We start from the raw sequence: 27,583 nt of genomic DNA on the forward strand, positions 1-27,583 counted from the left end.
CATCAGTGATGAGAGAGGAGATCATGTAAGAGGATGGGAGGATTAAATAACTAAAGGAACCAAGTTCCTTATTGTTCGAGAAGGGGGGTTACAAATATTGAAAGTGAGAAAACTAGAATGAACCCTCTGGGATTGCATTAGAATTTGTGTTACTGGTGTAAATTCGCGGTTTTAAAGATATTTACATAAAACTAGATATAAATATAGATGTAAGTGCATATATGTATAGGTACGTAAATACACCCAAATATTCCTTAGCTTCTTCCCACTAAGAGAAACTGGGTTTGGCATCACTCTAATAGCAACAAGCACATCGAGAACCTGAATCTTGGCTTCTAAATACCACTGTTCATTGAAAGAACCAAGACTGGAGAAATGGCTAATAAGGGCTAAGGCAGGGAAAGTACACAGTGGGCCTAGATTATCTTTCACCAGAAAGTGATAGCACTCCAAGAATGATGAAGTATGTCAAAGGGAACCAGAAGCCAAATTGACAAAATTCCCACAAGCCAAATCAGGGACAATCTGAACATCTAAATAAATAATAATAGATTATAACCCACTGAATAGAATAGAAAACCATGATTTCAGAAAGATCTAAAGAACCAAAATTTAGAAGGGGAATGAAATCACACAGCTTCAAAGCCCCTTCCCACAAAATAGTTATCAAAAAGGGAAGTTTTACAGTAATGAGGCCTGGCAGATGCTATTTAACCAAGTGATAAAAGTGAACAATATTAGTAACAGGGCAAATTGAAATGAGCCACCTGATGGGATACACTAAGAACAACACAACATCACTTCTCTGATGTACCTGACAAGGATGCAGAACCTGAATCTAATTATGAGAAAACCTAAGAAACCCCATACTAAACAAGCTTCAATGAAATAACTGGTCTGTAATCTTCAATCAAGATCATGAAAGTCAAGGAAAAATATAAAAACTGTCTTAGAGACCAAACACTTATGACAACTACATACAACATGTAATTCTGAACTATATCCTTTAGGCATAAAAGTAAATTAGCAAAACTTTAATAGAATCTGAAGATTAGATGGTAAAAAGGTCTCAGTGTAATGGGTATTCTGAACATATGGCATATATATTTTGGACATGCAGCACATATGTCCTTAACTGTAACACATACATACTAAAGTATTAAGGTGTAATGGGCCATTAACAATGATCAAGAAAAGAGGAGTTCTTTGTACTTTACTAAAACTTTTCTGGTCTACAGCCATGCCACCCTGAACATGCCCAATCTCGTTTGATCTTGGAAGCTAAGCAGGGTCGGGGCTAGTTAGTACTTGGATGGGAGACCACTTAGGAATATCAGGTACTATAGGCGTTAAAAAAATTTTAAAAATTAAAAAAATACTTTCCTGAAAGTTTATCAATGTTACAAAATAAAAACAAATTATTTTCTAGTGGAAGAAATATTTTAATGGACAATTCAAATAGGAAGATGATACAAACAGCCAATAAACACATGAAGAGGTATTCATTTTTATCATCAAAGAAATATAAATTAAAACAATGAGATAAGAAAAAAACATGATCATATCAATTAATGCAAAAAATATTTTTGACAAATTTACATAGTCATGATAAAAATTTTTAGCAAACTAGCAATAGAAGGGTACTTCTTAAACTTGAAAAAAGAATATCTACAAAATATCTATAGTTAACATCATACTAATGGTGAAAGACTGAATGCTTTCCCTCTAAGACTGAAGAAGGTAAGAATGTCTACGTTTACCTCTCCTATTCAACATAGTACCTGAAGTCCTAGCCAATGAAATCAGTTGAGAAAAGAAAATAAAAGGCAAACAGATCAGGAGGAATATATAAAACTGGCCCTATTCACAGATGACGTGATGGCCTACATAAAAAATCATAAGGAATTTAGAGAAAAAAATGCCTAAGAACTAGTTAAGTGAGATTATCAAGTTCACAGAATATAGGTGAACACACAAAAATCAATACTGCTTATGTGCTAGCAATCAATAATTAGAAACCGAAATTAAAAGCACAATACCATTTACAATAGCTTCGCAAAAAATTAAATACTAAGGTTATATCTAACAATGTATGCACAATCTGTATGCTAAAAACTACAAAATACTGATAAAAATGTAAAAACAACCTAAATAAATGAAAAGACATACCATGTCTATAGACTGGAAGACTCATAATCAAGATGTCAATTCTCCCCAAACTGGTCTATTGGTCTAATATATTTACTATTAAAATCTCAGCAAAAAAAAAAATTTGTAGATATAGTTAAGATGTTCCTATGTGCTAAGGCAAAGAAACTGAAATAGCTAAAAACAATTATGAAGAAGAATAAAGTTGGAGGAATCATACCACCTAATTTTATGACTTATTTTATGGCTGGCTATATAATCTAGTGTGGTACTGACACAGAGGAAAAAACACATAAGTAAATGGATTAAGGTAAAAAGAAGAGTCCAAAAGCAGAACATTTTTAAAAATATGCAAAATTATTTTTGACAGAGGTGTAAAAGCATTTAATAAAGAAAGGATAATCTTTTAAAACAAATGGTGTTGGAACAACTGACCATCCTTGGACAAAAATAAATAAATCTTGACAATCTTTACACTTAATTCAAAAATTAACTAAGGAATCACAGACCTGAATGAAAAATATAAAACTTTAAGAAAATGTAAGAGAAAATTTTTATGACCTATCGTTAGACAAAGAGTTCTTAGGATACACAAACACAAAAGAATCTATAAAATAAAATTTAAAAATTGAAGAAGACTATTGACCAATGTCACCCCAATAAATTTAATAAAATAATTTTAAAAGAAAATAAAAAGATAAGCCACATGGACTGGGAGTAAATATTTGCAAATCACATATCCAACGTTCAATAATAAGAAAACAATCCAATTAGAAAATGGACAAAAGATCTGAACATAAAATACGTCGAAAAAGATATTTAATGGAACGTTGGTGCATGAAAAGATACTCAACATCATTAGCCCTGAGGGATATACAAATTAAAGGCGTTATGAGATCTACCATGCATCTACTAGAATGGATATAAGGAAAAACACCAAGTACTTATAAGAATGCAGAACAACTCACATATTGCTAATGGGAATGAAAAATGGTGCCACCATTCTGGAAAATAGTTTCTTACAGAGTTATATACACACATACCATATGACCCAGCATTTCCACTCATAGATATTTATCTTAGAGAAACGAAAGTATTTTCACACTAAACCTTCATGCAAATTTTCACAGTAGCTTTATTTGTAATAGCCCCAAACTGGTAACACTCAAATGTTCTTCAATGGAAGAATGGATAAACAATCCGTGGTATGCCCATAAAATGTAACACTATTTAACAGTAAGACATAGTGTTGATACACAACTTGGATAGATCTCAAAGGCACTATGCTGAGTGAAAAAGCCAATTGCAAAAGGTAACATACGTATGATTTTATTTATATGATGTTCTGGAACAGATAAAATTATAGTGAGGCCATCCTACACTATCCAGTGTTAACAGTTTTCTTGAGTTGTGTAACAAGTTACTATAAACAGTAGCTTTAAAACGACACATTTATTATCTAAACTTTCCAGGGGTGAGGAGTCTGGGCACTGTGTGGCTGAGTCCTCTACTCAGGGGCACAGAAGGTTCACATCAAGGTGTCAACCGAGCTCTTTTTTTTCTGGAGCTCAGTGTCCTTTTCCAAGCTCACATAGTTATTGGCAGAAAACAATTTCTTGTGATTCTAAGATTAAGGTTATTTACTTGCTGGCTGTCAAGTGGGACCTACACTCAGCTAAGGAGCCCTGTAGTTCTTGCCATGTGACCATCTCACAGTAAGGCAGCTTGCTTCTTTGGAGTGAGCAGAACTGCTCACTTCTTCCATCTCTGACCTCCAGGTCTTCTTTTAGAGGGCTTGCCTGACTGAGTCAGGCCAACTAAAGATAATCACTCTTTTGAATCAACTTAAAGTCAAACTGACTAGGGACTTTAAGCACACCTGCAAAATCTCTTCTTCAATTTTGCCACATCCTATTGGTAAAGAAGCAAATTACAGTTTCCATCCCATGCCAGTGAAAGAGATTATAGAATGGCATGGGTTATTAGGGATCATCTTAGAATTCTGCCAAACACACCCAGCCTCCAGCCATCCCTCCAACTGACCAAGTTACACGAGAGAGTCCAATGCAGATAACCTCAAACAATCCAAACCAGACCAGACCAGAAAAACATCCCATTCAATCCAGGGAACTGTGAATGAAGCATACAATTATTGTTTTAAGGCATCAAATTTTAGGAAGGTTTGTTACACCACAAAAGCTGATACAAAACACATAAAAATTTAGCCATGCAGAATAATTAGGAGGGGATCTAGGGTTAGGCAACAGGAGTATCTATTGAAGGGGTCATTATTTGCCCAAGTGAAATATATACACACACACATTTTTAATCTAAAAAAAAATGAGAACTAAAGCTTCACTCATTTAGTATATGGATTGACACTGCCGCCCTTTTGTAATTTCTACATCAGTCCTGTATTATATTCAATATTCTTAAATTCACTTATTTGTTTCGGCATGCTTCTCCTGTCTAGTTAGGTGACGTAATAGACTTTAATATCTGGTTTTAATCAGGCTTAAAAACATTACATAAAGAAAAGGCAGTTTGGAGATAATTCTAATAATACAGATACAAGAGACACTAAGAAAACAGCAAAGCTGACAATTTTACAATAAGGATATAAACTTTCATATGTTATAAGGCAAAAATCAAAAATGAGCAAATCATGGCTGAAAAGAAGTTATCCAAAAGCACTCAAAATTAGATAAAACTAGCTGAAATACATTCTCTACCATTAATAATTTCACTCTAATGTCAACTAATTATTTTTAAAATACAGTACACTAAAATACTTTGAAATGTGTTTTAAGGTGTATTTCACTATGAACATACTATAAAATAATACATGCTATATAATGTATAATGTATAAGCGTATATATATAAATAGTGAATTTTTAAAAAATGTGAATCCCACTGCCGTAGGTATTGAAAAGCAATGCAGTGACATTATCAAAGTTGTGCTTTAGAATCACTCTGACAGCAATCCAAATACTACATTGATGGAAAGAGTCTGAAAACTAGAATACTAATTAAGAGAATAATGCAATAATTAGGCCACAGGTAATTACTGCCTGAGTAAGAATGTAAGAACTGTAAGGAAAAAGAACGTAATTAGCATTAAATAAAAATGAATGAAAACATGTAACAGGCTGAGTAAAAGAAAGAAAAGGAAATAAGAAAACATATATCTATATAGTTTTATAAAAATAAACTCAGGGAAGACAAACTGCACCCAACACAGCTTAAAAGCAAGATTCAAAAGGATACAGTTCTGAATAACTTTATCTGCACTCCAGAACAAAGCTCAAAAATACTGACATGAACACAAAGATATCCAGAACCCAGAATCTAATTCACAATGTCTGTCACTCAATCAAAAATTGGGAATGCATAGAACTAGGAAAATTTGACTCATAGTGACAAAAAATTAAAAAATGAAAACCAGAAACAGACTCAAAAAATGACAGCTGGTAGAATCAGAAGAGGAACTGAAGTTATTTTGTTTCCTTTTTTGTCCTTTTATTTTGTTCTTTAGATTCCACATATAAATTATATTATATGGTATTTGTCTTTCTGTCTGACTTATTTCACTTAGCATAATACCCTCTAGGTCCAGCCATGTTGTAAGATTTAGTAAGTAAAATTTCATTCTTTTTTATTGCCGAATTAGAGCCCATTATCTATATGTACCATATCTTCTTTATTCAATTGTCTATTGATGGGAACTCAGGTTGCTTCCATATCCTGGCTATTGACAATAACACTACAGTGAACACTGGGCACATATATCTTTTCAAATTGGTATTTATTATAACTATATTTCATGTGTTGAATATTGACCACATGAAGCAGAAACATGTAAGATATTAAAAACGCCCAAACAGAATTTCCAGGAACAAAAAACACAATGTCTGGATTAACAGATTTAACAGTGCAGAAGAAAAGATTAGTGAACATGAAAATATACCAGTAGAAACTACCTAAGATAAAGAATAAAAAGACTGAAAAAATATGAACAGTTCATTAGTAAGTTATGGGACAACCTCAAGTGGCCAAATATACATGTAATTATAGGCCCCAAAGAGGAAGGGGAAGTGGAAAAGAAAAATATTTAAAATAATGACTGAATATTTACCAAATTTGATCCAAGAAGCTTAACAATACCCTGGCAAAAGAAACATGAAGCAAACCACATCAAAGCCCATCATAAACTGCTAGAAAGCAGTGATAAAAAATAAAATTAAAATTAACCTGAAGGAGGAAGGACAGATACATTATTCACTGAGGAACAAATATTAAAACAAGAGCAGATGGCTCATCAGAAATAATACGAGCCAGAAAAAAAATGTAGAGGAAATCTTTAAAGTATAGAAAGAAAAAACTGCCAACCTAGAATTCTGTTATCAAGTGAAAATATCTTTTAAAATAGAAAAGGAAATAATTTTTCATACAAACTAACTCTTTAAAATACCATCACCAGCAGACCGGCATTACAACATTAAAGGAAGTCCTTCTGGCTGAATGAAAATGATACCAGATGGGAATCTGGATCTACACAGGCAATAAAGAGCACCAGAAACGAAAAATATGTAGGTACAAGTAAGACTTTTTTCTTATTTCTTAAATCTCTTGAAAAGACAATTGACTATTTAAATAGAAAATTACAATATACTATGGAGTTTATTACATATGTGGAGGTGGCGTGTATGACAACAATAACACAAAGACTGAGGGGGGACAGTGGAAGTACACTGCTGTAAGGTTCCTATAATACAAGTAAAGTGGTATAATATTACCTCAAGGTAGACTGTGGTAAGTTAGATTATCTATACAATAAACACTAAAGCAATCACTAAAACAACAAAAGTTGTTTTAGTTACGGCTAAGACAAAAAGATATATTTAAACTCCTCAGAAGTAAGCCACTACAATGAGTCTTTCTCATAAAAACTGATGATGAAAAAGAACTGTACTAAAAGCACAATGCAATCAAAGGCACTCTGATCAATCAAGCTGCAGAGGGTCCATTAGCGATGCCAACTGACATATCCCTTCAGTATGATGCAATACTTTACGGGCAAGGTGAAAAAATCTTAGCATTACCACCACTGCATTACCAGCAGCACATGAGTTCTGACAAAACCTAGAAACTTGGTTTTTTAGTGAGTTACACCTGTTTTACAGGATGTAACTACAAGTGAGCAATCAGTCATAGAACTTCCAATGAATATGGCCTATAGACCTGATGCAAAAACACTTATCTCCAAATACACAGGTGAACAAAGTATAACACATGCACACAGGCACGCCCAAAAGCAAGAAAATAAAAATTCCCTGATGCTAGAAACAAGAAACAAGCTACTCAAAGCCAAATAACTCACAAGGCTACTAAATCCGGATACAAGTCTTAGGGCTTGGGACAGGTGTTTTAATGCCTGCAAAAAGACTAAGAGATAAAATGAGTTGAACTCATAAAATACTAAAAGCCACAAGGAAACACACAGCGATATTATGAACTCCAATTTCCAGTCCATGAAAAAGGAGTCTGCCATTTGCCAGAAGTCAGAGGTGGAAACATCACCTCTGAGAAACTAAAACTCCATGTCTCAGGTACAGGTTCCGAAATTACTCCATCAAAGTGTTCCATGAACCCCAAACCAAGAAGTTAGCCTAAGAACAGGCATTGCACTAAGGAAACCTGTTGGTTCAGCAAAAACTCAAAATGTCCCTAGAAGGACACTTCTACCACCTGACTCATATAAAAAACAAATCCCACAGATGATAAGCATTAAGTCAAAATTTAAAACTATACCCAGAAATGGAACCAGCAAAGTAGGGAAGGGTTTTGAGCAGACATAAAAACAAATTCAGACTTCAAGATCTAGAATTAGAATAATAAAGAGACTTTAAAACATACAGAAAGAAAAACCACAAGACCAGAACAAGATAGAATAAGAAAAGAATAGGCAAATTCCAAAAAGGATCTGAAAAATCTAGAAATAAAAATGTGATAAAAAGCTGACCATTCAGTCAAAACTGAAGAATTAATGAACTATATTACTAATCTGAAGTAATCTCACAGAATGTACCACAAAAAGATAAGAGATGTAAAATACATAAATGTTAGGAGGCAGGAAAGGCATTTAAGGACATATTGGCCAAAACTGAAGACATGGGTCTTCAGATTGCTAGAGTAACTTATTCAAATATACACTAGACAAACAAACAGTAAAAGCAACCAAGAAGAAAAGAATAACAATAAAGCAACAAGTAGATAACAGATTTCTCAAGTGCAACAAATGTCAGAAAACAATGACATCTTCCCATGAGGGAAAATAAGTCAACTACAAATCATCACACAAGTAAAATGCCATCTAAGAGTAAGGGCAAAATAAAGGCCTTAAGGCAGCAGTTCCCAACCTTTTTGGCACAAGGGGACCAGTGTTCCTATGAAAATCTAATGCCTGATGATCTGAGGTGGAGCTGAGGCAGTGATGCTAGTGCCGGAGTGTGGCTGCAAATACAGATGAGGCTTTTGCCTGGTTGCCTGCCCCTCGCCTCCTGCTGTGTGGCCCGGTTCCTAATAGGCCAGTACCAGTCCATGGCCCAGGGGCTGGAGACCCCTGCCTTAAGATACAAACACAGTTTACTACTTACAGATCCTTACTGAAAGAACTTCATATATGATGTACAATGATACAAAATAAATTAAATGTAGAATGAAGGAATGGGATACAAGAAGCAATGGTAAACCAAAAAATTTGTACTATTTCAACATAAATGCTAACTTTGAAAATGTTTTGTTAATGCCTAGCTTTAAGAGACTTTAAAGTATGGTTTCTATTTAACGTGTATTTCTTGCACTATCATAAAGTCAAGGTACGAGGCTAAGATGGCTGGAAGTTGCACTGCAAAATTCCAGAGAATTTTGCAGAAAAAGACTTCTGCAGAAAAAGACTTCCACAATTTTGCTTGGGGTCTCTGCATATATACAAGGTGAAATTCCACAAGGCTGGGCAATGAATGAATGGTTGAATAATTCACAGAGCTAATTCCCAGAGCAGAAGGACAGGAGACAAAGAATTACAACCAGCCAGAGGGCAGGACATTGTTAAACATTTGAAGCATCTGATAGAAACCCTAGAAGGGAATACCTTAGTAGTAGAGTAAAATTCTCCTTAAAGGCTACCCCTAGACCTGCCCCAACAACAAAGCTTACAAACAAGGCTCAAATCAAAGGCAGTAAACTTATCTACGTATTACCTAACGATCTACCAAAAGAAAGACCAACATGCTCACAAAGAAAACTTATATAACACCAACAACCTAAAATTCACATTGTTCAACATCCAAACAAAAACTACTAGATATGCCAAGAAGCATGAAATTGTGACTCATAAGCAGATCAGTAAATATCGACAGACCCAGAAATAAGAGATGGAATCAATGAACAAAGACTTAAAACAGCTACTATAAATGCATGTGATATGATCAAGTATTACATGGACATAATGAGAAAAACGGAAAATATAAACAAATGAAGTAATGATAAAAAATATAGCACCTGTAATGAAAAAGTCACTGGATTAAATTAACAGCAAATTAGAAATTGCAGAAGAAAAGGTCAGAAACAACAGAAATATCCAAAATGCAACACAGAAAGACTGGGAACAGAGCCTCAGCGATCTATGGGACAATAGAAGGTAGTCAAACATCATGACATCTGTAAGAAACAGGACAACAGAAAAAAAGCTGAAGAAATAATGGCTGAAAATATTCAAATTTGACCCAGATATGAAAAGTTCACCGCAATACATCATAACCAAATTGTCAAAATCTAAAACACTGAAAAAAAAATCTTAAAATCTGCATCAGAAAAAAAGAGGAATACAAACTTCTCATCAGAAACTATACAAACTGGAAGACAAAAGGTTGGTATTTTTTAAATGCTGAAAGGAAAAAAAGAACTTTCAACCTAGACTTCCGTATCTAGCAAAAATATCCTTCAAAGTAAATTAAAGACTTTTTCATACAAAGAAAAGCAGAAAGAATTTGTCACAGCAGACCTGCATTACAGAAGTGGTAAAGGAAGTTCTTCGAGAGGAAGGAAATGGTAACAAATGGAAATCTGGACCTCTACAAAGGGATGAAGAATACCAGAAATGGTAAATATGTAGATAAAAATAAGACACTGTCCTCCTATTTTTAAATTTCTTTAAAAAAATGTTTAAAGCAAAAGCAGTAATAATGTTTTTTGAAGTGTATAGCCTATACAGAAGTAAAATGTATGAAAGGAATATCACCAAAGGTTAGGATGGGATAAATGAAAGAACAGTAAGTATAAGGATCTTACATTTTACATGAAATGGCATACAACTTAAAGGTAATCTGTGACAAGCAAAGATGCATTTTGTACAATATGAAGCAATTTCTGGAAAAAATTAGACATATAGTTAATAAACTAGTAGTGGTGATAAAAGGGAATACTAAAAAATATTCAATCCAAAAGGAGAAGAAAGAAAACAGGACAAATAGAAAACAACTAAACAGCAGACTTAATCCAACCATCAGTAATTACATTAAATGTACATTGTCCAATTGTCCCAAGTAAAGGCAAAAATTATAGACTAGATTAAAAAAAAATAATAAAGCTCAAAGACAAAACTCAAGACATTCGCAAGGATCGGGTCTAACAGGAGACTCCCTGCTGGTACGCTAAAGCAGTAGAGCTCTTTCTTAACTGGGGGTGAGTCTGTCTGCCGGGGCACATGGGGCAATGTGTGGAGACATTTCTGATTGTCATGGCTGGAGACATGCTACTGACATCTACTGGGTAAAGGCCAGGAATGCTGCTAACCAATCTACAATGCACAAAACAACCTCCTACAACAAAGGATTATCTGGTCCAAGGTGTCAATAGTGATGGGGCTGAAAAATCCTGCTCCACAGGGTTATACTGCCAGTGTAAGATTGACGTAGAAACTAGACCACTTTCTTCCCATTCCCTCAGATGCAAGCAAATAATAATAATAATAATTTAAATAAATAAATACCCAACTAGAAATATAAAGAAACCTTAAACATAAAGACATGGATAGGTTAACAGCAACAAAAAAATAAAAATATATACCATGCAAAAACTAACTGTAGGACAGCTAGATCAGCTATATCAATATCGAAATAGATTTCAGGGGGGAAAAAATGGTACTGTCAGGGAGAAAAAAAGAAATTTTACTAAAGAACAGAAAACAACTGTAAAATTGTATAGCCTCTTTGGAAAACAGCTTGGCTGTTTCTTAGAAAAGCTAAACAAATTACAACACAACTCAGCATTTCCACTACTAGGTATCTACCCAAGAGGAATGAAAATGTAAGTTTAGGCAAGGACTCCTATGCAAATAGTCACAACGTTACTCTTCACAGTCAAAAGGAGGAAACAATCCAAATGTTCATAGACTGAGGAATAGATAAGCAAAATGTGGTAGATACATACAACTGGATACAACTCAACTATAAAAAGGAACAAACATTACAAGATGGCTAAATATCAAATACCTGACACTAAACAAAGGAAGCCATACTTGAAAGGCTACATGAAATATGATTCCATTAACAGAATAGAAAACAAATCCATAACTAACAGGAGCTGGGGTGGGTAAAGAAGGTGACTACAAAAGGGCAAAGAAGTTGTTTCTGGGGTGATAGAACTGTTCTATACACCTTCACTATGGTGGTAATTACAAATTTGTATGTCAAAATTCAAAGGACTGTATCCTTAAAGGGGTGACTTTTACTGTATGTACATGTCAAACTGAATTTTTAGCGGAGAACCATGTTAGCACCAACATTTACTGGAGTAACTGCATTCAAGCCACGTATGGCATACATGTTAAATAAAATGTCAAAACAAACAAATGTGAACTAAAAAACCCAAATGTATTTTTTAAAAACCTTATAGAACTGTACACTACCACATCAAAATGCGTACTGTACAAATTACGCCATAATTTAAAAATAAGAAAAACAACACAAAATACTATTTTATACACATAATACCAGGCTGTGGAGCAACAAGAATACTTATATACTATGGGAGGAGTATAATTTCATAGAATCACTTTGAAAAACAGCCGTACTAAACCTAATAATGATGATCAGATGCAAAACTTACTAGTCAGTTCCATTCCCAGAAATATTACAAACCCTAGAGAAGCCGCTGCACACATGTGCCAGGAAACATGTACTAGAGCAGCGGACCCCCACCTTTCTGGCACCAGGAACCAGTGCTCCTATGTGAATCTAATGCTTGATGATCCTAGGTAGAGCTGAGGTGGTGATGCTAGCAGATGAAATTTTTCACTTGCCCACCACTCACCACCTGCTGCTGTGCACAGCCGGCTTCCTAACAGGCCATGGACTGGTACCAGTCTGCAGCCCGGGGGTTGGAGACCCCTGTTCTAAATCCAGCAATGCATATTTTAAAAGAAAATCATGTCAAAGTGACATTTAATCCTAGGAATACGAAGATGCCTGAGCAATGGGAAAAAAAAGACTATTAATATAAATCACTACATTACCAAATTAAAAGACATAAACTATGATTCATTTACTCGCACAAATATCTGGGTGCCTGGGAACTGGAGAGACATCAGTAACTAAAATTTAAAACCCCTCCCCTAATGGAGCTTCTGTTTTAGTCAAAGGAGACAGACAACAACAATAAACAACATGCATACATCAATGTAGTATATCAAACAATGATAAATACAAAAAGAAAAATGAGGCAGGAAATGAGGATTGGGAATGCTCTAAGGGTTGGAGGGATCAGGGTGCAATTTGAGCAAAGACCTGACAAGGTATGCAGGTATTATTTGATAGAAAAGCATTTCAGATTGCTGAAACAGCCAAGGCAAAAGCCCTGAGAGGAATAGTGGCAACATGTTTAAGGATCACCAAGGAGGCTGCCATGTTTACTGAGCAGAGAATCAGGGAGAGAGAAGAAGAAAAGGATGGGAGTGAGGGTAGGAGGCAGACAGCATTAAGGAAATACAAGTGACTCTTGAGGATTATGACCCTCTGAGTGAAGAGGGTTGGGAGGTGGGAGTGAATACTGAAGGGTTTTGAGCACAGGAACGACATGATTTGACTGATGTTTTTTAAAAATCTTCCTGGCTCCAGCACTGAGGAACATGGCAAAAGTGGACACAAGGAGACCAGCTAGGAAGCTACAATAATCTAGGAGAAAGATGACGGTGGCAGGGAGGGGTGAGGGAGTGGTAACATGGGATATATTCTGAAAGCAAGCCAATAGGATTTATTGATTACATGTGCCATGAAAGCAAAAGAAAGGTGTTAAAGGTATCTCCAAGGTTACTAACCTAAGCAACTTAAAAGAGGAATTCCCACTAACTGATATGAGCAAGATAAGGGTGAAATAGGTTTGAGATAGAAAGATGAGATCAGTTATATACATGTAAATTTTGAGATGCCATTAGTATCCAAATAGAAATACCGAATAGGCAATTGAATATAAACAAGTCTGATGTTCAAGGAGGAATATAGAGGGTGGAGATATAATCTGGAAGTTGTCAGTGACAGAGAAACAGGGAAGCAAAGGAGACAAGTTAGCAAAACAAAGGAAGATGAAACTTCAGTGTTACACAGAAGATACTGAAAAGAACCAAGTAGATTCATCCCCTAAATTCAACAGGCTCAGAACTTAAACCAGGTACCAAGGATGAGGTATGGGGTTGAGAACATGGGGTTTGCATTGGGAGGAGAGAGACACCCCTACTCCAGCACAATGCATCTAAGTGACAACCACTAACACTGCTATGGGAGACAAGTGAAGCCACAAAACCATGATACACTGTATTTCCAACTAGTATTTAAGAGCCTGACTCTCAGGAACAGGCCCTCAACCAAGGATCATTAGATACCTGAGTAAGGCACACAGGGTAAAAAAACACCCATAACTGAAGTATATAATCATAGAAAAGATCCTAAAAGCTCTCAAGGAGAGAGAGTAGAAAAAAGGGAGAGGACACATATAGAAGACCAGGTATTAACATAACAATGGACTTCAAAAGTAACATTAGACATTATTTTTCCTTTGAAAAAATAAAGCTTACATTTTGAAGTTTTCAAACACTCTACTCCATGGAAAAAAGAGCTTGGTAAACACTCCATACTACATATTTCAATATTGATACTAAATTACTATCCTGAGCTAATTTAACTGTTTGGCTTATAGAGGACTGCTAACCATCATGTTATAACAATGTCCTTCTATATGTTTTTTCCGCTGCATTTATCTAGCAAACATTTATTGAACACCTACTATGACTGATGCTAAGGCTATACAGTTGAGAATAAATTAACACAGATTCTCTGCCCCTAAGGCCTAGTTGGGAGAAACCTATCAAATGATCACCCAAATAACTATATAATTATAAACTTATAAGTGATAAAAAGTAAAGTTCAGGACACAATGAGAATATCCAATTTAAAGATAAGGCTCCTCATGGAACTAACATTTTGAGACATACAGCCAGGCATAAGCAGAAGGAAGAGTTCCAAATGGGGACCCTAAAACTGGAAGGAGTTTAAGGAATTCAAAGAACTGAAAGGGCAATGTGGTTGAGCAAGGTTTGGATTTTTCGGTATACGCCATAGGAAACCATTGACGGGTTATCAAACAGAAATGTGTCCAGGTCAAAACAATCCCTCAGGCTGTTGTGCACATTACAAAGGAGCAAACTGTAATCTAGGGGCAAAAGTGAACCCAAGTAAACCAAACAGGAGCTATTTCAGTATTCGGCATACAAAGGTAACTTAGACTAAAGGAGGTAGCAATGGAAATGGAGACCTCAAAGAAAGAAGTTTTAAAAAGGGAATTGTCAGGAGTTAATTTACCAAAGAAAAACTGGCATGAACAGTCAAAGAGAAGACTAAAACAAAAGATTAGCTGACACTTAAAGGCACACATTTCAAAGCCCATCTAGTACAACTGAATTGAAAAAAGACAGCATCTTCCAGAATAGGAAAAAAATAGACATCTTTTTGACTCCCTATACTAACCACCTCATGATGTACAAAGAATGTGAAGCTATACTTTCAGAACTCTGAGTATGCTTCTCAAACTTCTGAGGACCAACTCATGTAGTCGAAACTGAAAACCTCCTAATCTGTCCTTCATGTGTTAAATGTAAATCTCTCAAATAACCAAAAATGTGACTTTCTACCATCTACTTAAACTCTTTGAGACTGTTTTCAGCCTTTTTAGTTCAGCAGCAGGAAACATTTAAATTTCAAAAAGACCAATGTGAGGAGCATAATGCCTGCCTGGAATATAGTTAGCACTCAATTAAACATCAGTTTCCGTGCTGCTTTGGCAGCACATATACTAACCATCAGTTTCCATTATTTCTTTCAGATTTAGCTATGCTTAGACTAAACGAGTTCCTCAAATGACTCTCCCAAAAAGTCTGATCTGAAAGACTGAGAAGAGATCAAACGTGGGGTTTTTATATCAGCTGACCCAAAGAAAAGTGTATTTTTTCAAACACAGTCCTGAGGAAGGCATGTAGAATCTTTATCCTTCAAAAAAAAAAAAAAAATCCACACTTAAAAAAATGTTTATAACCTTTTCGTTTTCAAAATATGTCACTTTAGCAACCCTGAAATTATCTTCTTCCCTCCTCCCCCGCCCCATCACTCTGAACTACCACAAAATTATCCAGATGGTAATGCTTTCCAAACCTGTTACCTGACCTTTACAGCTTCAGTCTTACAGGTCTTTGAAGTTCAGGAGGTAGAAAGACAAAAGGCAGCTCACCTCTTAAGCATAAAACTAGAGTCTGACCAGGGCTCCAAAAAACAATCAAATTTTATCTTTTCCCTGAGCTGGCTGGGGATCCTGTCAGACAGAGGAATAATCCTTTTTTCAAAGGCAGATCCAGACGTCCTTTGAGAATCACTCAAACAAATAAGGAACCTTTTACCAACTGAGAGGTCAAACCCTTCATCAAAACTAAACTGAGTGAACAGTCCTACTGCTCTACCACTAACTGGGCCTCCTGTGTGGAACTCCTACAGCGGAGTGGAGAAGGGTTTGTAATGAAACAGTCTCAGTAAATACCAAATGCATCACAAAAGAACAGGAAGGAAAAAAAGAAAAAGACTGCCATACTTTTCACAAAAAATAGTCTAGATGTTAGAATGTGAGCACAGAAAGTATCTTTACTGAATTTTTACTCTAGGAAATTTTTAACAGAGCTTTCAGGGTCTGGGAAAGATGCCTGGGTGCTTGGGGTATGGGGTGAGGATGGTAGAACCCACAGAGATGAAGAAGCTGAGCCCTCATGCCTGTTTCAACCAGAGGAGTTTCACAGTCATCTATTTCTATTTTGCAGCCCCATTTCATGAGAAAAAAGGTTTTACACCTGATGTATTTAAATGACCTATCTATTTCAACTCCTTATTAGAGTTCAATAAGACATAAGGTGTTATGCTGGAATTCAAACCTTGACTCCTAGAGACCAGTGCTCTTACTACCACCATGTATTATTCACTCTAGCATAGAAAGATATGATTGGAAATGCCCCAATATAATTAATATAGAGTGCAGAAATTCAAACCAACCGGCCATAACTGAAGAATTCACATCTAAGCATATGAAAAGCAACTTTTGCTTAACAATTATAAGAGTTTTCATTAAGGAGAGTAAAACTGACATTTTGAGAAATATCAAGAAACAAGATGCTTCAAAAAATGAAGTGACCAAAGGTCATAAAACCTGAAGAAAAATTCTATTCTAAATTGGCATAATGAGAAGATATCAAACTCAAAAAGTAGGGCTCTAGGTTCTACTCCTAACTCAACCACATGCATTTGTCACACAGATATATGTTCACAGATAAATAATTTCATCTGTCGGAAACTCAGTTTTCAATCTGAGAAATTAAGATGATTTGAGAGACCCTCCCCCACTAAAATTCTAGGACTCTAAGCATTAAAAAGATATGTTTGATAAGGCTAACAGACTAAAAAAGACACTGTCTAAAAAAATCACTACCATTTTAAATAAGTAGAAATTTTTTTTTCTAACAAGATGATCAAAGTTTAAAACTGTAAAAGCAATAACAACATGATATCTAAAACATACCTAAAATGCTTAAATTGTTTCTAATGGCTCAGTTTCTGTCTCCAGCAATTAAGAGGAACCAGATTATGACGATAGCTTGGGAACAATTTATTTCTAGTGTCAGCAGATTCCTTCACAGATTTATGTATAACTGCTCTAAAGAGGGCAATGAAAAAAGGGGGGTGGGGGGAGTTCCTTAGAAGTCGACTTGCTGAGCAGAAGAAAAAACCTAAAATATGCATTTTCTATAATAAAACTGATATAAAAAGAAAGGTGAATTACAAGAACTAGCTGGCTAAATATTTTGATGATGCCATCTTCTATTTTTTATTCAGCCAACATTTATTAATTACCTATTACATGCCAGACCCAGGAAATACAGTGAAAACAAAGTCTTTGCACTTGCATTCCAGTGTGGGGAAGCTAAGGATAACCAAGTAACCAAACAAGGTGATTTCTGATACTGATAGGGCTATGAAAGAGAAACCCTCATAATGTTGTGTAATTATACTGGTAGTTAGAGAAAGCTTCACTGAGAAGATATTTTTGGACTGAAAACCAAATGACAAGCTACCACAAAGCTTTCCAGGCTGAGTGTTCCAGGGAGAGGGACTAGTGCAAGAGCTCTGAGGTGGACCACAAGTTTGGGGTGTTTAAGACACAAAGTGAAGGCCAGAGTGGCTAAAGTTTAATGACCAATGGGAAAGGGCTAGGAGAGCAGATCAGAGAGGCAGATATGGACTAGGCAGGATAGTGATGTGATGGGATTTGCATTTTGTGTGTTTGTGTGTGATGTGCATTTTTAAAAGACCACTCACTCTGCCTGCTATATACCTATCAAAAATCAAAATGGATTCTGACATTGCCTTACAAATGACAGACTATAATTTTACTGTATCTAAATCTAGCCTACTTCATTTGTTCTCCTCTGTATAGTTTTGAAATTGCTGTAAGTGTGGAGCTGTACATGAATGTTTTAATTGTAGTAACTATAAATAACATTGTGAGACTGCAATAATTATCTCCTCTTTCTCCAATTGCCTTTTCCTTTATTTGCAAACTGTGGATTTTAATGGATGGATACTTCAAGAGTAGCCATCTATTTTTTTACTAAGATGCTTTTTATACTTAAAAAAAAAAAATCTGATATAGTAAAAAGATTCAATAGGGTTTGTTAATTGAATTAAAAGACCCTGAAGACTGAGTGCTATATCAACACAGGAGGTACAATAAAACGCAAACAGCCTTAAGTGACATCTCAATTCGAGCATCATTCCACAATAAAACTGAACAATGTTCAGATGACTGCAGTTATACCTGACAGCAAGTGCTGAATGACCACTCGCTAACCCAGGTTAAACTCATCAGTGACAATCACAGTGACAAAGGCATAGTATTTCAGCATGAACGTCCTAAAACTGTAGAACTCTACAAAGAAGCGCACAGTGGTTTTATAGGATGGGAAATCTCAAATATAAAAAACGACATATATCCTACTTCTAACTAGGCAATGATGGACACTGACAGCTGACTTCAGGAACAGCTTAAGAAAAACTATTCAAATCAAGAATTCAAAGCATGGATAGATTTCCTCCATGCATGCCTGAAAACTAGCTCTGCAGACTGATACAAGCATTTGTATCTAAAGTTTCAAATACACCATTACATTAGCCAGAACAACTTTTATCAGAGAAGGAACCCTGTGGCATGCTCAAAAAGACACTGGCTTATCAGTAAACCTTTGGGAATCATGGACAAGGCCACACAAAAACTCTTATTTTTAACTAAGTAGCAAAACCACATGGATAAATATAACTTTGACCTTGATGGCCCACTAGAAGAGATTTCCAAGAAAGGAGGAGAAAAACTACCAAGCCATTTTGCACATGCTTTATTCCTTAACACATGAGAGAAAACTCAGGCAAAGAAAATGCCACAGGATTTCAGAGGTGTCACTACCACCTTCAAAAGAAAGAATGAGAAATGTTGAGTTAAATAATCTGCCTTGTCTCTTATTACAGGCAATATCCTGACCCTTAGGTAGACCACTATACAAAATATCCCATCACTTCCACCTATCACTGCTGAGTGGCTCTAGACTACAACCTGGAACAGTAGACATGTTCTGGCAGTATAAACATAAAGGAGTCTGGAAATAACCAAGGATTCTATGCTTTTATTAGCTTTTAAAAATACATTTAATTCTACAAGAAAATTGACCTGGATTGTTCAAAAATATCAATGACATGAAAGATAAAACAAGGCAAGTGAAGTGTTCTACATTAAAAGAGATTAAAGATACATGAAAACCAAATGTAATGTATAATTCTTGACAATGCTGGTGTTAAAAAAATAAGCAATAAAGAATATTTCTGGAATTAGAAAAATTTGAATATGGACTATTTTTCTTGAACGTGATATCGATATTATGGTTATATAGGACAATGTCCTTGCCCTGAAGACACACATTCTAGTAATAACTAGGTATGGTTATTACCTAGTTATTACTAGGTACATTTATCATGGTGATCACCTCACAAGTTATCTAAATATCTAATCACTATGCCGTATACCTGAAACTAACATAATATTGTGTATCGACTGTAATAGAGAAATCAAATTGTATTTAATTAAATAAAGACATACATTCTAAAATATTTAGGGGTGAAGTACCAGTTTTAGTTAACATTTTCAAATGGTTCTGGGGAAAAAAAAGGCTTACATATGCACAGAACAAAGCAAATGTGACAAACTTATAACAATTTTAAGAAAGCTAAATGGTTGAAGTATTCAAAGTAGTACTCTTTCAATTTTTCCATAGCTTTGAAATCTTTTCTAAACAAAAAAATGGAGGTTTAAAAAAATGTACTTAACACCACTTTGAAGTTGAGTGTTTATTGGATAGATTCGAGTTCTCAGATGACTGTGATGGTAATCACGTGGTTCAGATTTTTTATATCCTTTCTTATCCATTCCTAAATAACAATAAAGTAAAATGCCTGCACAACTTCTGGGAGATAATATGGTGATAATGAGGCATTTAACAAGAGACTATTACCACACATTCATAACCTGGAATATAGAATTCTACGACACCCCTTAAAAAGAATAAAGTATGTCTATATGTACCATCATGACAAATATATTAAATGAAGCAAACAGGTCAAAATTAAGAGACACACAGATAATTAATCAAATGAAAATTCTACCAAAGCCACAGCAGTAAACACCTTTCATTTTAGCTGACTGACATATGAGCTACAGGCCAGAGACAAATCTAGGGATAGTTTCAAGATTATGAGTAGTATTTAGCACCAAATGTCAAAAGGATAATTAAGTACCAGAATGTAACCATCATGCACTAATTCATTCATGAAATATACATTTACTGAAGGCTACTTTGCACAGTAACCTTGGTGGATACCGAAGTAAATAAGACTGCCCTCAAAGAGTGTACAGTCTCACTGGGGGAAACAGACGAGCAAACCATTAACCCAAAAAGAGCACAAAGAATATCAGAGAGGTGATGTGCAACTCCAACACGCAACACACTAAGAAGACTAAGCAACATTAAGCCGAAGGCAGATGAGAGGACACGCTGAGCACATCTTCAATCAATGCATCTCAGACAGGGCTACAGAATAACAATACTACCAAGCTTACAGCAGATTCATACAATAGTTTACTAAGATATATTAAAATTAAAACAAAAAAATTTAATTCAGTTCAGATATTTATTAAGCATGGACTATGCCAGTTCCTTCCCTCAAGGTGTTCATAAAAAAGGTTATTTCTCCTCTCTCAAAATAGAAATATGCCATTAACAAGCACATTTCTAACATACATAATGCAGATAATTATAATTATACATAATTACATATAATTACATTATATATAACAACATAAATAGAAAAATGCTATTAACAAGCAATTATGGATGAGGAATCTAAAGAAATACTATAAAAGCTACCATTTCTTAAGAACTGACTTTGTGTTAGGGATGCATACACCACCATAAAGAAGGGTTAAAATCATCCCCACCCCAATACCCCCACCCCCATCCCTGTTACAAAGCTATGTTTTGAACTCAAGGCTTTGTCTCTCCCAAGACTCAGTTCCTGACATTACATTATGTTGCCTCTTAAAAAAAAAAGTTCAAAATAATAGAAATAAAAACAATACAGAAAACAGCACAGACATTGGAATGTAAGATACATTTGATGTGTACATAAAGACCAAGTTTTGTGACTGCAGGTTACAGAGCTGGTATTTTTAAGTGTTTAATTTTGAATTAAAGAAAACAAGTCTATCAAGAAAACAAAACTAAAAGAGTAAAGTTTATATATGGACTATTACAATGTATAACTACATTTTGCCAGAGTATAAAGGTCAGCCTCAATATGTCAGTTTCCTCACCATCAAGAGGTCATCTTATGTCTAAATCAGGAGTAAGGAAACCACACCCAAGTCAAATCTGGCCTGCTGCCAATTCCTATAAATAAAGTTTTATTGAAATACAGCCAGGCCTGTTCATTTGTGCATTGTCTATAGCTGCTTTCCAGCTATAACGGCAGAGTTGAACAGTTGTGATAGAGATCACATGGTCTGTAAAACCTAAAATATTATCTGGCCCTTTACAAAAAGTTTGCCAACTCCTTGTTTTAAGTGATAGCCATATATACCACAAATGGTAGAAAAATAATTAGCCTTTTCATTTCAGCTCTATTAAAGCTTTATTATAAACTGTACCTGATTTAAGTTCTCTTCCTTCATAATTAGTGTCAATTAGTAAATGCTAATGAGTTTTTGAATTTCCACAAGTATGTTCACGTTTCAGTTATTTTCCACAGAGTAGGTCTTACTTTAGCTGCCCAGAAATCAATCCTTCACAATATCATTACAAAATCCTAATTAAGGCACATTTGCAATTACCCCCACATACACTTATCCCTCTATTGCATACAATCTGCAAAGATACAGACAAGGAACAGCTGGATATAGACACAACAGCTAATATGACTAAAATAATTCCTAATACCCTGCTCACACTAGAACATCTCAGTCAGTGGCCATTTAGGACCAAAAGCATCAGCATCACCTGCCTGCTTATTAGAAATGCAAATTCATGGCTTCATTCCAGACCTACCAAGTGATTCTTATACACACTAAAAGCTTAAGAACTACTGCACAAACACTTTATAGTACTTACCTTGAGTGTGAAAAGACTGATGCGTCCAGGCAGTTTATAAAATAGCCCCTCTCCCCCTCTTGAATTGGAATGTAGCATGGCATTGAGACACGCAAGAGGGGATGTCCCACTGTAAAAACATACAAGGGTGAGTGAGGGTCACACAAATCCATATGCCTACTTACTCAAAGATCTAATACCCTCCAACTAATTTCTATATCAAGAAAAAGCAGAGCAAGAATCCCAGGACAATTCCACTTTGAAGGTAGCAAAAGATAACAGATGAAATTCACACCACACCCAGTATACTCTGGGATAAGACATGTTTTGTGATACACCTGAGCCACACCTGACACTTATCTAGTGCCTTTTGATACAATGAATCACTCAAGAAATTTAGAAAAACTACACATTTTTCAAAGTCACTTAGGAGTTTTGAAAAAACACATTACCCAATATTTTTATATAGTTTTTAAATTAAAATTTAATATTAATTAAAAATAAAACCAAGTTTCCTAGCCTCTATATTTCAACCTCCATATTATGCTCAGAAACTGCCACATAACATGATCAAAACAAAGACCACAGAATCAATGGTGCCCCTCCCCAAGAAAACAAGCACAGCTTTTTTGTTCCCAGTTAAATATTTTCTAATAAGCACACAAAAGAACTATGTATCATTTGCTTTCTCTGTGTGGAAGGGGTAAAAATGGATTTTATTCTAAATCTACCCAGGCGCAATCACTTAAATTTGAATATATATTTTAAAAAAAGTCAAATGGATTTAGTGCCCAATAATACTCAAAAAAAGATGACATATTAAGTTATTTCACGGTCCCTGCTACAAAAGTAGGTTGAAAACAATGACAACTCAGTGAATTAGAGGCTACTTACTAAATCTTAAAATAGAAAAGCTGTCAAAAATACAGACAACTGACCATTATTAACGTTAAATGAGTTTGGCACTAGCAGGCTTAATGGTAGTATTCACCTGTGCACCTTCTCTTCCCTCTCCCCAGTATGTTAAAAAAATATATACCTTAAGTAAAGCCTCTTGGCATTTTTCAGAAGTAGAGGCCCTAATTTATGCAGAATGTTAAAAATAATTTCTAAGTCTAAAAGAGTCATTAAAAAAAACCCCTATTACTTATTCTGCTTGGAACACACAGGATGCTAAAAAAATTTTCAGCAAGAACCAATCTCTAAAAGAAACCTTGTGCAGAATCTGGAGTATCAAGTGGGTGTGCTAACATCTCTGCTAGAAGGAGGAACAGCATGCTGGTAGAATCTTTCTGCAAACAGTGTAACTCCTACACACTATACCCCTGTCTACAAATTACAGAGCTGCTCACTCATCACGAGCCACCATGACTGCTTCAGAATCCCTATAAGAGCAAGAAGCAGAAACAAGTTAAGGTTCTTAATTCCATCTGTCCCAAAGGGACTAATTTACCTTCTATAGGTATAGTGGTCCAACAGCAGTGCAGACAGCAGCATGACGGGAAATAGCCCATAAAAACAAAAATAAAGCACAATTATAACACTACACAGAGCATAGGTACTATTTCAACAAAAGTGACCTAGACAATCTTGATTTTCCCTCCCCACACAATATCAACTTGAGAATGTTTGAACTGACAACTGGAAAGTGAGTATGTTTTGACCCTAAAAGGTCAATTCCAAGCAACTAGAGCTTAAACTGTAACAACATACGCTGTCTGTTCTGAGTCCCAAGAAGAGACTGTGTTGAGCTCCTCGCTTTTGTTTAAAAAAGAGAAGTGAAAAGAGAAGAGAAGAGAAAAGAGAAGAGAAGAGAAGAGAACAAAAAGGAAAAGAAAAGAAAAGAGAAAAGAGAAAGAGAGAGAGAGGGTTAGGTAGACAGACGGACAGACAGACATACAGACAGACAGATAGATATGGGTGAGGAAAGAAAAGGATTAAGGGCAGTCACTGGTTTTCATGCTGCAATTCCTTTTGTGTTTCTAACTTGTTGCTTCTTTAGGCAAACTACATCATAGGATAACAAAATTAAGGTCACCTCAAAATTTACTGTATCCATATCATGAATAGCTATAATCTGTAGGCGGAAGGGGAAAAAAAAAAGCCAGTGGGTTTTATTGTGATGAGACCACCCTTCTTTGATCCTAAAACAAAGGACTTCAGAGATACAGTACAGAGAGAAGGATAGTTTTAGACCTGTTAGAGCCTACCAGAGTCTGCCCTACTCTATTAATTAAACTTATTAATTAAACAGAATACAAGAGAAAATGTGCCAACTCCTACACAAAAAAACAAGCTCCAAGTCAAGATTTAAGGAAGAGCAAGGACGGGAAAGCTGCTGGACCTCTGATGAAAACAAATGGATGTTCACCCAACTCCCACCTTCTACTCTTGAGGACACACAACCTGGGAGATTGGGAGATAGTTCCACACTACCACCAGACACAGAAGCACATATATATGTACATGTGGACTTACATCAGTACATAACTATGGAAAGACACACATCCTATGAAACCCTCATGCTAAGCAACAAAAGCAATACAAACCTCATTTCCTTTAGTCCTTCTGCTTCTATAACCTGTAGAATCTGTTTTGGTGTCATTGGAGCATCTGAGTAGTTTTCTAGTACCTGAAGAAATATAAATGTTCTGATTTCAGTGTGCAATTTCCATTTATATCCATTAACCTATGTCATGTGCTCCAGTTCTGCTATAAGGTATCACTGCTGACAATTTATTTCCCAGTTAAAATTACTTCAGAAACCAAAATGCTAAGAGTGACTGCAATTAGCTAAAATATTCTAATGTTCAATGCTAAGAACATACATCTTAGCATATGTGTTATGGTATATGGGGCCTTAGCAACCCTGCTTACTGCTTAACTTGAAATTAATACGACTAAACCACAGAATACATAGTTCTACATAGTAATTTATAAGACAGAAATACATTCAGATTTTCTTTCCCAAGGAAGACTGATTAGTACACGTATTGTTAAATGATGATTTTTGCCACTATATTGTGAAATTCTGTTAACTGTCACAGCACATTTTGCCATTTGGCCACATGACACTGATTCTACATGATTACTCCAAGTAAAACAATGAGAAACAGAACATCCCATTTATGTTAGCATCATCTACAACTAAGTTATGGCCATAGTTTCTTACGGAGCAACTGCAGTTCTCTGATTTTAAGAGGTTAAGTTGTTTCAGAAATCTTACCCTTCTTAGGGAGGAAAAGGTCAGACTGTCAGTATCTTTGTACTGACTCTACCTGTGCGAGTGCTGAGGTTACTCCAAACTACTAATATCTTGAAGTCATTTAACAACAACTAAGTACTGCTCTGTCACAAATAAAACATAAAGCAAGAAGTCTAACAGGACTGCTGCTGAAGGCTCTCACTGTAGAACATGAGCCCTTAGAACAAAAGGAAGTCAAATTTTGGAGAAGTGCTAAAATAAAACCCCTATTTACCATGATCCCATATCTTAGCTTCTCTTTTAAAGTGTCACATTCTCCTTGGGTAACACCATGTCTCACAGTTTCAACTACTACCTAAATTCTGATACCTCCCAAATCTCAATCCCTAGCCTGGATTTCTCCCCAAAATTCAGACTCAGATATTCAGTTCTGCACTGGCCATCCGCCTTTGATCATCTACTCTAATTCATCTCCCCTGTTCTTCCAATATTCCCTCTATTGGTTGGCAGCCTATCTAATCACCTATTCAGAAACCTATGCATCATCCTTCACTCACCTGTCCCCCAGTTCCCAGTTTCTTACCTGACCCAACACAACAGCCTCTTCACTAATATCCCTGCAACCAGCCCTGCTTTCCTCAAATCCGTTCTTACTCTGCTACCAATCCTTCATTCAACAAATTCATGAATACTTTGTGCCAGGAACCAGTCTAGGAATTCATCAGTATACAAAACAAATCTCTGCTTTTGCAGAACTTACCTGCTATATACCCTGAGGTCAACTCAACAAAACAAACAGGCCCTCATCACTTTCCTGCTTTAAAGTCCTTCAAGAGCAGCCTAATTACATACAGCAAAAGCTGAAGCTTGGCCCACCAGAAAAACACAGGCTTTAGAACCAGAGAGACCAGGAGTCAAATTCTGGCCTTCTAAACTTAGGCAAGTAATCTACCCAATCTAAGCCTACGTTCCCTCATCTGTGAAGGAAGGATACTAATGTCTTCCTCTCAGAGTTATTTTACAGGTTAGAGATAATGTAAGTGCCTACAGTGTTTGGCACAAAATAAGTACTTACTGGCTTGGCATACAAGGCCCTCACAATCTGGTCTGTACTTCTCTACTTGATACTGCCACAAACTTTAGGTTCCAGTAACTACATGTAGTTCTACCTAATTCTCCACCCTGCAAACACACTCTTACACATACACCTGCTAATTCTTGTCACTAGCTCCTGCTCACATCCTGTGATGGGCCTAACTCCTCCTCACCCTTCAAAATTCAGTTCGGAAATCACCATCCTCCAGGAAGCCTTTTCTGATCTCTGCCAGGAAGAGATAAATTGTCTTTTCAGTGTCCCCATCGTTCTACAACACATATAATTTACCTTCCAAAGCAGGACACTTGAGAGTGAAAGGAGGAAGTGTTCATAATTATCATAAGCAGGACAATAGGCAGGAACCAGGATGTCGATTTACAATTTATACATCTATGATGGCATTTGTCATGCCTGTGATAAAATTCTATTCATGTGTCTGGACCTTCCCCATTCCCAAAAGACCATAACCTAAAGGGCAAATCTTATCTTTCTCTGTATTCCAAGAACCTAAGTACCAAGTTAGACAGTGTTAACTTTGGGACAAGCTACTAATGTTCACTGCCACAGATATCATTTATTTGGTACTGTGAGCTGAGCTTAATGAATTTTTGCAGCATAACTTTTTTAAAGAAGCATGATTCTAAAAAACTAGTTACCAATTATTTTAAACAAGTCAGGAAGAGCCTGAGAATCTAAGACAGAGGAAACAAAATCTCTAAAGACAAATTACATTAAAAGATACAAAGTATTCACTTTTATTAAAACTGTATACGTTTTGAGCTTTTAGTATAACAACAATTC

The 27,583-nt window shown here is 35.7% G+C and overlaps 1 protein-coding gene and 1 pseudogene across 4 annotated transcripts in view; one reads left to right on the forward strand and one right to left on the reverse strand.

Moving 5' to 3' along the window:
• The window catches only part of ASXL1 (ASXL transcriptional regulator 1), a 60,003-nt gene that overhangs the window by 28,930 nt on the left and 3,490 nt on the right, over window positions 1-27,583 (reverse strand). For 2 of the 4 annotated variants that reach the window (XM_016148805.2, XM_016148811.2), the window contains exons 2-4: window positions 25,031-25,113; window positions 24,864-24,866; window positions 22,503-22,611 (exon numbers count right to left, since the gene is read on the reverse strand). In XM_016148805.2, coding sequence (XP_016004291.2) covers window positions 22,503-22,611; window positions 24,864-24,866; window positions 25,031-25,113 — 195 coding nt within the window. Of the gene's footprint in view, window positions 1-22,502; window positions 22,612-23,934; window positions 24,268-24,863; window positions 24,867-25,030; window positions 25,114-27,583 lie in introns of those variants that run through there. The other 2 variants (XM_016148806.2, XM_016148810.2) reach the window with 2 other exon arrangements.
• On the forward strand, window positions 1,231-1,349 carry LOC118610387 (annotated as a pseudogene).

Source organism: Rousettus aegyptiacus, unplaced genomic scaffold (assembly GCF_014176215.1).
Source record: "Rousettus aegyptiacus isolate mRouAeg1 unplaced genomic scaffold, mRouAeg1.p scaffold_m13_p_12, whole genome shotgun sequence".
NCBI classification, from domain to species: Eukaryota; Metazoa; Chordata; class Mammalia; order Chiroptera; family Pteropodidae; genus Rousettus; species Rousettus aegyptiacus.